Source organism: Typopeltis vanoorti, chromosome 10 (assembly GCF_054136105.1).
Source record: "Typopeltis vanoorti isolate ZY-2024b chromosome 10, IOZ_Tvanoo_1.0, whole genome shotgun sequence".
NCBI classification, from domain to species: Eukaryota; Metazoa; Arthropoda; class Arachnida; order Uropygi; family Thelyphonidae; genus Typopeltis; species Typopeltis vanoorti.
In genome coordinates this window covers 84,092,954-84,105,336 of record NC_143558.1, presented here as the reverse complement: position 1 = coordinate 84,105,336, position 12,383 = coordinate 84,092,954, and the positions used below count along the sequence as shown (strand labels likewise).

Here is a 12,383-nt window from a genome sequence, read left to right as displayed (position 1 = left end):
GTCTTGCGAGTCGTTCAGTTCACTCATTCGTTCATTCTGTCGTGTTGAGTTTTAATTTTTTTTTTGTTTTTTTTTTTGTATGTACAATTATTTAGCTAATTTTTTTCGTATAACCATGAGCCCAAAGAACGTGAGTGTAAAGAACAGTTGCAAGAAAAGGAAAAAGGTGATATCCATGGAATTAAAGCGTGAGATAATAGACAAACATGAGCAAGGCGTAAGAGTAATAGACTTGGCAACGCAGTACGATCGCACTACTTCTACGATATGTACTAGTCTGAAGCCGAAGGATTTAGAATAGTACATACAATGACTTTGAAGGATTTAGACCTGAACAGGAAGTGCTGGAGGAGATTGTGTCCCTCGGAAAGTTCATGGGCCTGTAGGTGGATGAGGGAGACATCGAAGACCTTGTCGCCGCACATTCCGAGAAACTGACGACGGAGGAGTTAACGGAACTACACACGCAGCAACATACGGAGGTTCTGCAGGAGATTAGTACAACTGCAGAGGCAGAGGAGGTTATCTCTTCAAGTGAGATAAAGAATTTGTTGGCAATGTGGGAAAAAGTTTCGGACTTTATTGAAAAGAAACATCCTGAAAAAGTTGCAATTGATCGTGCAGCGGCGCTATTCAATGACACTTGCCTAACTTATTTCAGAAATATTCTAAAAGGGAGGAAGAAACAAAGCTCCTTGGACAGGTTTCTATTGAAACGCCCTGCGGATGAAAGTGATGAAAGCGTGGCAAAAGAAGAAAAAAAACTAGTCAAGAAGAAAATTAAGTTAAGCAAAAGTGAAGTGAAAGAAAAAATGAATACCATATGCTAATCGGCTCCGCCAACATCTGTGTATTTCTTTAGATTCTCTTTTACATGTATGTATGTATTTAGTTTTATTTTGTTTGTATACAATATTTGTTCATTATAAATACATTATTATAAAAAAATTAGAGTGTTTTTTGGGGGGGCTGGTACGAATTAACCTCATTTTAATTAATTTCAATGGGGAAAATTGATTTGAGATAGGAGCATTTTGACTTACGAGCTCGGTCATGGAATGAATTAAACTCGTATCTCAAGGTATCACTGTATTTGAAATTTTGATAAGCAGATATAAAGGATAACTGGTTCAATCCTTTATTTTCATCTCTTCGACCTAAAGCCTTTTGAAAATGAAGAAAACTGCATTTTATTGCATCTTTCAACTTATGTAGTACATCCACCTAAGAAGACCATTTTAGGATCATGAGTGTATGGGTGTGCTTTGTGACAATAGCAAATGGGAGAGAGAAAAAAAGAAAAAAATGCAAATGAATGCATACGCGAGAAAAATAAATAATACCATTTATACAGTTAGATAAAGCGGACGCCTAACGTCGAGCGTCGACAATAGATATGATATTATATTTACCAAGTTACTGGTATAAAAGTTTAAAAAAATTTATTTTTAATATTTTATTCTACTTAATGCTGATGAGATGTAAGAACTCTTAATATGTCATTTGCTTATTTCACACCACTCAGGAAGTCTTAAAAATTATATATTGAAGAGTGGTGGATGTAATAGATACATTTAAAGATGCAAATAATAATAAAATTGCTGTTTTCTTCATTTTCCTTCTGAGAATGAAGAAAAATCTAGGCTGGGGGGGGGGGGATGAAAATAGCACAATTTAGACCAATTTTACTTTATAGCAACCTAACAGGAGTATCTCTCAAAAACTGTTCACATTTTTATTTGGTACTCCACATAACTGTTAGGGCTTCAAATTCAGCCCTCTTTAATTTTTTGCAAACTATACTTTGAGGAAATTTTTTCAGAGAATATGATTCAATCAAAGTGATCTTCACATACATATTCCACTACACAGACACATAAAAGTCACAACGAATCAGACGTGTGAATTCAACTTAGGTCTAAAAGTACAAAATGGACTCTGTGGCACATGAAACAGGTGGCTGCCATCTTGAAAAAAGTTTGTCTGAAAAATGCAAGTAGGAAATCAAAACGTACACAGTTTGAGAATTAAAATGACCATAAAAAGATCAGAAACTAGACAATCTGAAAATAAGCCATGATTAATTTTAAAATCCTCCAAAATTTTGAAACTTTTGGATATATCCGCCGACAAAAATGGCCATCATAATTAATAGGATGCCAGGAAAAATCTATTTCTCTTTTCGCTTTCGTAAAAATTAAAAATTATGCAGCATAAATCCCCTAATAATTTCACTTGGAATAATCCACATGTATGTTTTGAGATTGCCATAATGTCTAGAGCTATTATTATACATATATTATATGTGTGTGTATGTGAATGTCTATTCCCTCTTCTGTATTCATGATGTTTGTCAGTGTATGTAGAGGTGAATCGTAGTGTATCTTTGTGTTATATGTTCCACAAGCTGATATTTTATATACATCTATACCATTGTATAGTTGTAATATCACTGTGACATACTGTATGTCATGTGTGTCTATATGTATGCGTGTATCATAATCATACAGTATCAGTTCATCATGTAATTCCAAGTGGCATATTTGCTCTGTCAAACTCTACTTCTGTATTCTTTATCTCTTGTTATACCCCATATATGCACATTACTATGCCACTTTAATTGTTCTTAATATGATGTCCCATGTAATGTAATGCTGCATGTATCACTCTCGCTTCTCTCTAGATCTTTCTCTACATAAAGTACATAAATTTTCTGCCAGCTTTATCACTTCACCTCTCTCTCTCTCTCTCTACCTGAAACTTTTTATCAGGTCTTTAATAATCAGCGTTAAAGATTCAGTTCAGGATGAAGATGGCAACCGCTTAGAAGATAAGCAAGTGAGTACCGAAACTGCCACACAAACGGGAACGTTCAGTGCAAATGCTGCAGTGCAGGTTATTGACCACAAGAACAAAGATATAAGCGAAACCTTTACTGCAGAAATTGAAAAGCATGTTTATGAAAATAATGGAGGCGAGTACATTAGAAGGGGTAGCGAAAGAAAAGTCATCGTTGCCAGGGTGTACATCCATGCCGTTAATATGGAGGAATCTCAAGAAACGGTTATAGAAGCTGAAAATGTTTACATCAAAAAGCCAGTCAAAGATAATGAGCAACAAGAGTACACGGATGAGGAATTTAAAACTGAAGAAACGGCTCCTGAAAAGAAATCAAACTATCAATTGGCAAGAAGCAGAAATGTGTCTTCGGAAAGCCAAAGTGAAGGGACCGAAACCAACGAACAAGAACAGGCACCAGATGAACAAGATCCTGACCATGTGCAGAAAACTGACGGCTATGATGACCAGACAACCGATAATCGTGATCTTGATGAAAGTGATACGGAAACTTTATTTTCCCAGTCGCTTCTTGATGGTCGAACATTCACTGTGAAACGTTTTTCTACCTCTTCCTCTCCAAGCAAGCTTAAAGTTGTGGATGTTCGAAGGTCAAATGGCAAACAAATGGTATCAGAAAAAAAGGTGATGTGGGAAGAAGGCTATACCGAGCGCAGATCTCATGCAGCTACTCAACGAGACCAGGACGCCGCTTTTTCTCCCTTATCTAGCGTGCGCAGTATTGAATCAAATGTCACTACACTTAAGGATTCGGGTTTCAGTGAAGACTTTGATCGCCATCCTTCAGATAATGAAGGAATGTCATCAGATGAGGATTACACTTCGATGCCTTTCAAGAGAGAACTTCGAGAACGCAGCCTGATGTCGAAACGGAGGTTGAATCCTGCCCAACACTTGCCAATCCTGATGGAGAGTGACCGAGAACTTCAAAGACAGACTAACAGCTTTCGACTACAGTGGAAAAGCTCAGAGGAAACTCAAAGTCCAGAACTTGATTCTAGAGGTAATAGACGTCTATCTAGTGAAGCATATGTCACAGGAGCGGATAAAAGGAGATCGATCGCTCGCCCAACCACCATACAAGATTATCAACGGAAATTCAAAAAGTAAGAATGCAAAATATAACAGTAATTATATTATTGATATGATGTTATATAAATTGTATTAAGAAGTTTATTGTATAAGCAGAATCAACTAAAAGTCTCTTGGGATATTACATACAGAACTATTATAAAGATGCTGATAGCTTCGTAAAATTCATTACATGAAAATATGCACTATTTCACTTGTATTGGAAGAAAATCCTGAGAAGTTTTACAAGTATTCAGTTTGCATGCAATTTATCCGACAAAGAATTCATACAATATTCCAATTTCTTACCCTTTACGCAATGTATTTTTGTCAACCAATATAATGGTATGGCATATACTAATCATGAACATAATCACATAGAATGATTGCAGATTTCCTTCTAAAAAACGTATGTTATTCTTAAGTAAGGAATTTACAAAACTGTTGACTTAAATTCTAGTACCTCTGTATATTAAGCTAAGTAACTACATGGACATTAGACACTGGAAAATGTCGAAATTTCATTAATATAAACAAGCAACAATTAATATCAATGTATGATAAAAGCAGATCTAAAGTAGAATCTAAAGAATATGGGTATCAAATATAATATTATAGCCACATTCCAAGTGCTATTACAACTTAAAGAAACAACCTGATCGGAATTACTATACGAATTTTCTGAAAATGCATTACAATGCATGGGTAGAATTATTTACTCGCAAAAAATCTACTCATACTGCTATAAAAGTACAATTCCACAATTACACTTAGGCTCTAAATTAAATCAGTTACAGTTTTCAACTTTCCTGTATTCGAATATGTTCCATAGTTTGGTTTGGTTGGTGCATTTATGACTTATCTTCTGATTAGAAGAATTAATTGTCCTTATTAAAAACGAATCGCACCTCCAGCATGAGAGAGTATTAATGTAATAGTCCATTAACAAAATATTTAAATATGTCAGTACAAGACAAAGAAAATTTAAAAACTTCAAAGGTATTCGGTGGCATTAACACTGACGATCGTAGTTTTCATGTTGGAAAGGTTAATGTTAGCAAGAAAATAACTTCTGCGTTTAACTGCTTTAAATACCAAATGGAGATCCAAACAGAGATTCTATAAATGGTGCCAAAGGACAGTAAAATAAAAGTGTTGGCGATATTTAAAAACAAATATCCATAGAGGATTTCTACGGACTTGTGGTACTAATGAAAATATTTCACTGCGAGAATTCCACTGCAAGCACGTGGCCGTTGGAAGCTTGGCTATTACGAATACTACGATGCAATTCGCATTCATCCTCAACGTCAGCCATATACTTAAAAAAAGTAAATATTACAGGTGCCATTATATGAGCATTGCAATAATAGTATTTGTTCTAAGGACTATACGAGTATTAAAAATGTAAGTATTCAAAATAATAATCTAGGAACATGATTGTTCTGTATATTAAAATTTCAATAAAGGAAAGGATTAAGAAAGTGTTGGAAGAATAGATTATCAGCTAATAATAATAATAAGTTGTTATAAATCAGACCGGTAGAAGTTTTGCAAAACATCACATAAAAAACATCACAAAAAGCATCACATAGCAGTCCTTATTTCCTTTCTTCTTCCAGAAAATCTCAATTATTTCACTTTAGGCTAAGCATTTTTATTTAAATTTCCCAGAAATATAACGGTTAATTGGCGACTAATACGAAACAAACAGATCACAAACATTCTTCCAATCGCCAAGCTATGGAGTCATCGGTTCAAACTGGTTGAATTGCTGGTTCAGCCATCAATACATGGCTTTCTATGTGTATTATGATAGAACGGTACGTGAAATACAGCAAAATACGTACCTATGTTTTCACTCCCAGATGGAACAAAGGAGGGGATGCCACAATATATAATACAGGAAATTTGAATAGCTCAGGGCATACGTGGTCCAAATCTAAGTCCAAACTAAGTACAAAATCATATGAAAGCACCAATATTTATTATTATTTTTTTTTATGTCGCTCCTACCTACATTTGTAAACCTAAAGCACATTACTACCATGGGAAGGCTAAGAACTTTTTTTTCTTATTTTATTATTAATTTTATATATTTTTCGTATTTTTGACATAATTCGAAACCCTACTTTAGAGACCAAGCATGGAATATTTTCAAGCCACTTCAGTTTTCCAATAAGCGGAGCGGTGGCCTCACACCAGGCGATGAAATTTCATCTCCCACCAAAAGACATTCACAAGCATCCACCACCAGCACGGGATTTGAACCCACAGCTACGCTAACCATTCAGCTAACCAGGCCGGCATATGGAAATCAAATAATGACAAATGATAGCATTTTAGTAAATAATCAATTTAAATATGAACATGCCTTCCACAGAGCTTGCAAGATCTAAAGACATTTTTTCATCGACTTTTCCATTTTTCTAACATTCCATGAAATAATAAAAAAATAAAAATACTACTATAAAAAATAATCTCTGAATAATCAATTCGTTTCTCTGCAGAAATATTTGCTTTCAACACTAAAAAGGAAAGAGTCTAAAAATTATTTTCCTCCATTCTTGCTGAGATACAGTTTACCACACACACACACACACACACAAAATTAAACTAAAACCTCTTAGTGTTGTAGTTTGGAAATCTTCAATAATCGCGCCATATTAAAGAATAAGCAATATTCACAGAATGTTGCAATACTTCAGAAATGACTTTATTCAGGTGTATTAATACGGTTTTTTTTTTTTTTTTTTTTACTATGCTATTACAGAAATGTGTAGAACGTATCCCAAGAGACTTTCTTCCGATCTGGTATATTCAGAATTATTGATGCATGTTATTTTACAGGAAACAACATATTCTTCCTCCATCATAACAATACATGAGATTTCTCTTTTCTCATTTTCAAATCATCAAAACCTGCTTACAGCTGCTGATGTCAATGAATTATAGCAAGATGATTTCTGCCATACCATAGAGTTTGAAATTCTCTTATTAGAAAAAGTATTAGCTGCATCTGAGAAGCATAAGGGGTAGCTCTTGTTATGATTCTGTGATGACTGTCCATTATGACTGTCAATTGCAATAATTCTCAAACTATTTTTTTTTGTTGTTGTTGTTGTTTGCTTGTTTTGCTTGTTTCGATGGAGGAAGAACCCGAGTTTCTGGAAGAATAAATCCCCTCACCTTCTGTTTAAGATAAGTTAACTTTGCTTGAAAAAGAAATTTAGAAGCTTTTCTCACCGCAGATGAGATTTGAGTTCAAGTGTTTGTAACCAAACGACGAGTGACAAAAGCATTGAGATCCAAAGGTCTCATCAACATCGATGAAACCACATAAACATCCTTCTCATGCAAAAGAAGAAAAATAATAATAATAATACACTGCAGAAAGGAGAACAATTTCCTTTTCTCAGTTCCCTTTCTGTTAAGAAAGGAAACTGAGAAATGAGATACTCTTTATTCTCAAAGAAATACGAGAGAAGGGTTAAAGAGGGCTAAGGTTTACTATCCATATACAGTAAGAACACACGAACAAGACCTTGTGATGAAATATTGGTGAATTCTGAAAGCTAGTTACTACAGCAAAAGTCATAATTGATTTTCAGATATAAAGCACAGTCTTATTGCTGTTTTCAGATAATCTAGTAGACAATTGAACTATCACATGTCGAGAAGATTGTCTCACTATCGAATAACATTATGCTGTGAAAAAATGCATTTCTGAAAACACATTCAAGCAGTACCCACGGGATAAATATAGAACTTAATCACTCGATTCGCGTGTGAAAGTAATACAATTGTTTAGAAATGCTAAAACGTTGAAAACAAAAGCAATATGTCTGTTACAAAGGGGAAAAAATAGACTGAAAAGAATTTAAACAATCACAGATAGTCTTTAAGAATCTTATTCGACGGTTTTGTCGCGGACGATTATAGACTATTATCAGGTGAAAATTATGTTTCAGTTTTAAGTGTCTCTACAGTTCGATATAACACATGATACCTGCATGACGTCAAGCTTCAAGGATCAGCATTTTGTCACGGTGATTATGACTTTTCTTAGTTGTATATTTCAAAAAGTAAAATGCTACATCTCATCCCATCCCATCAGAACTTGACGAAGAAAAAAAAAGTTTGAAATTTACATACGAATTGATAGATACAAACTAAAATCCTGAAAGAATGAATAAAACGTTCGAATATTATTTTATTTGCCGACCTCGTTGGCCGAGTACTACACAGCGTATCCGTTAAAGTATATATATATATATACACACATATAGCAATCTTTCCAAAAAAAAAAAATTAGTACAGTAATACGTCGTTGGTTAGGCCAAGAATCTGATAGTATAAAACGAAAAGTTGATGCTATGATCCTAACAGAAACAAAGAAGAAGAGTAACTTTGGATAAATATGTCTACAACATACAGAGTGGAGTGGATAAAAGCAGATGGAAGGACCAAATAAAAAGTCAGAAAGAAGTAAATAAAAGGTTTATAAAAGTAATTCTTGAAGTACATGTGTTGGAAATTTTAATTATCGGAACTTACTGCCCAATATGAAGATTTTATATATCGATGAAAATGAAGAGTAATAGTATTATTATTATATTATAATTATTAGTATTATGAGACAAAATAGATTAATCTGGGAAGTCTAACACCTCGCACCTCATAAAGGTGCAATTATTTGAGATTCCTAGATACAAAATAAGACTGTTACTAGACGATAGTATACGGGATTTACATGGATGATGTGTTGAGCAGTAATTGAATTTAACCATACAGAAATCTTCATCTGAGTGTGTACATGAGGCTGCTGAAGAGAAAATAAAAGGCGAGGAAATATAGACTGGATGAGTCAACAAGTGAAGGAGAAGACAGGGGAAGAAGAAGAAGAGAGTATATAGGAGCTCATTAAGCAGTAAAAAGAATGGTTAAAGCTGAAGAAGACGTGTGTGAAATAAAGTGCAGCGAAACTGAATGGGATATGTCGCTCTTGTGAGGCCTGGCGTCTTCTGCAACAGGAAAGAGATCCTATATATCTCGAGCAGGGATTAATATCATTTATTTTCAACATTTTAAGAAATATTACGAAATTTTATTATATGAGAATAGGATCTAATATGAAGGCGCTGACAGAGTATTGTCAAGAGAAAGGACATTTGAAGTGACACTAAAGAACGTGATGCATGCTGTTTAAGCATCAAAGAATGAAAAGGCAACTGGCCCTGATGGAATGGTAATAGAGATGTCAAGTGTAATGCATTAAAAGTCCTGACAATAATAATAATAATAATAATAATAATAATAATAATAATAATAATAATAATAATAATAATAATAATAATAATAATAATAATATGACAAATTCCACTCGTAAGAAGGGCAGTAAGCAAGATATTTAGTTGAATCATGAGGGACAGGATGGAATTCAAGATAACCCAATAATGCCAGAAGGACAGTCCCGGTTTTACAACAGGAAAGTCTTTTATGGATAATATATTTTCTTTGCGACTAATATCGCATAAAATGGAGTATTAGTCGCAAAGGACTAATAACCCACCCAAAAAATTCCATTTTTTTACAGATCTGGAGAAATCTTACGCTACTGTGGCAGCACTGAAGAGAGCAGGAGTACATGAAAAAACAGTAGAGATGGTACGGAGGATGCATCAGGGATGTAAATCTGCCACAAAGTTTGGTGACAAACTTTCATATAAATTTAATACTAGCAAGAAGCTCAAGAAGGAAATGAGACCAACTTGTTTATGATTTACTTAGATGCCTTAAAAGCAGACTTAGAGTTGGAGCAAGTGATGCCGTGCAATATTACCTATAGGAGAGAACAAGCCGTACATTATCTTCTTTTTACTGCTGATCAAGTGATCCTTACCCGGACAAGGAGGATATTGAATACGAGACGAGAAACACTACTGGTGTATTATATATTACACATAAAAATTGGGGCGTCAAAGTCAATCTGTTAAAAACCAGATACCTAGTAGAAGGACGTAGTAGTGCAACAGATCCTGAGTAAAAGGTGGGAACCAAATCAACAGACACTTGCAAGTAACTGAGCGCCATGATGGATAAATCCGGCCAATGTCAAGCAGACATAGCATTTCGAACAGAATAGGCACGAACAACTATTAGAACCATGAATGGTATTTTATGGAGTGTTAAGCCTCAAGGAAAACTAAGATGTTGTATCGAGTGATTATAGAGAATATAATGACTTTTGGAAGTGTGTTGGAACTACGCTAACATCTCCAGTTGTGGAGATGGAGTACTTTAGATAAAATATGAAACTTCCTATTTGGATCATATGAGGAATGGATATATTCAGACAGAGATAGAAGTTGAAAAGGATTGAGGTTGTCTCGAAAAGGATAGAGGCAAGTGTTTTGAAATCATATGGTAGAATGAGAGAATAACGTGGCTATTGAGAATTATTGGTCATCCCTTGAAGGAAGGAAAGAGAAAGCCCGCTACTTGGAGAAGGGGATCGTTGTGAGAGCTATGGAAAAACGAGGCGTACAGGATGAGGATTGGAAAAATCGTAATGAATGGAATATGAGATCAAGCAGACACTGGCCGTTGAAAAAAGCAAGCGAAATCAAGCAAGAAAATTATGCATGTGATCTGAACAGTTTCGTAAAGTCGTTCCTGGAGTAATGATAGCTTAAATTCGTTTCGTAGGAAAGCGTCAGCCGAGATGAAGGAAGAAAGTTATAATTAACATGCTTTCGGAACTGAAATGAGAAGTGATGCCAGCTGAATGTCGCTCAGAATTAGAGTGCAAATTATCTACGAACGAGACGCTGAGCAGAAACTGAATGGCTGTGCGATAGGAAATGGAATTATAATTATTCTTGCACGGTATATCTATGGAGTCCGAAGAGTCATCGCGGGAGACTCAGAGTATCCACATAATATATATCGCGCCTCTCCTTGAACTTTTCAACAGGAAACACTCACAACAGACTGGTAACCCATTCCAAGAGAAAGAGATAGTCCTCATACTATTGCTAACCACGCTCTTACTCAATTTCCAGGAATAACCTCTGAACCTGTGCTGAAATATTTCCCCTGCATCATTCCTATAAAACCCTCTTAGTAACTTAAATATTTCTATCATATCCCGGATGGATTTTCTGCCTATCAACCAACTTTTGCAACCCACAAACCCTCAGTCTATCTGATCCATAATGAACGACTCAGTAAGGAAGAGATCAGCAAGAATGTGATCATGATTCTATCTGACTGTTCTCTATCGAGCAGTCTACGATTAAAAATTGAATCACTTCCGCTTCCGCGGTAGTAAAACTTTGTAAATGGACATATCTAGGAGTCGTAAATGGTAAACTGCTGTTCAAATGGGAAGATTGAGCTCTTTTACATGATAAGGAGCATAAATGATGTGCCTGAAATTACTAGTGTTAAAAAAAAAGAAGTAAATCCAGAGGAAGGAAAGGGGATTGAATTTCAGAGGGACTAAAGTTCATCAGATTGTCTTATCCTCATATTTAAAGCCGCATACAGATTGAGATCTTTCTTGTTGGTGCATTGCAAAATTTCTGAAAGACATAGATTTACTGATGAGAGTAACGATATGAAGTCAATTTTCCTAACTTGTACTATTACATGTTAAATCGATGTACGTAATGCATGTGAAATACAAAAATGAATGCAATTAAAAATAGTTTTATTATTAATATGTCTGAATAGGTGACTTACTAATCAAGTTAGCCTACGACTTTCCGTCATACTCTCAATTTCTAAAGAAAGATTATAAGAGCGAATGATTAATCAAATGCAATATTAGACAATAATGCAAGGGAAAAAATTAGTTCGTATGCGTCAAGATCGCAGTCTGTTGTTCATGCTGTTAAGAAAGAGAACTAGATTATTCAAAAGGATAAAAAAGTTCAAATTAAAAAAAAATAGTGTAGGCAAAAATAGGTCTGTAAAAAATAAAATAAAACCCTTACATATAAGCTTAAGGAACACTTACTGGGGAGAGAGAGAGAATTATATCATAAATAATTTTTTTAATTAAAAAATAATAAATTATTAAGAAAAAGAAATGAACATTGAATTTCTTTAATTTTAATAACCATTTCACTTCTTATATATATATATATATATATATAAATTTTCTTAGGCAAAAGGATGACAGACAGATTAATCCGATGCTGCTTAAAAGACATCATGACTGTCTGTCATTTAAAACTAGAAGATGACGTGTACCTTGTGACAACTATCGATTTCCACGCGAGCACAGTGAGAGAAACAGTTCCGACTAGTGATTATGAAACCAAAAGTAACTGGTAAAATTGATTTGCTCTTCAAAGAACGGCTTGCTTGACAGATTGATTGGAGAAATGTGTTACAAAGCTATCAAGGATATGGTTCAGGCAGACAGTTGTTTTGAAGGTGAAAAA

General features: G+C 34.6%; 2 protein-coding genes across 2 annotated transcripts in view; both read left to right on the top strand.

Moving 5' to 3' along the window:
• Positions 1-2,939, top strand: part of LOC150102555 (uncharacterized) — a 93,358-nt gene extending 90,419 nt beyond the window's left edge. Inside the window, exon 9 of the mRNA XM_090398703.1 lies at positions 2,806-2,939. Within this exon, the coding sequence (XP_090254829.1) occupies positions 2,806-2,827 (22 nt within the window). The 3' untranslated portion in view covers positions 2,828-2,939. The remainder of the gene's footprint in view (positions 1-2,805) is intronic.
• Positions 2,940-3,042: 103 nt separating this feature from the next.
• LOC150102554 (uncharacterized) overlaps positions 3,043-12,383 on the top strand; it is a 33,082-nt gene continuing 23,741 nt past the window's right edge. The window contains exon 1 of the mRNA XM_090398702.1: positions 3,043-3,965. Coding sequence (XP_090254828.1) covers positions 3,043-3,965 — 923 coding nt within the window. The remainder of the gene's footprint in view (positions 3,966-12,383) is intronic.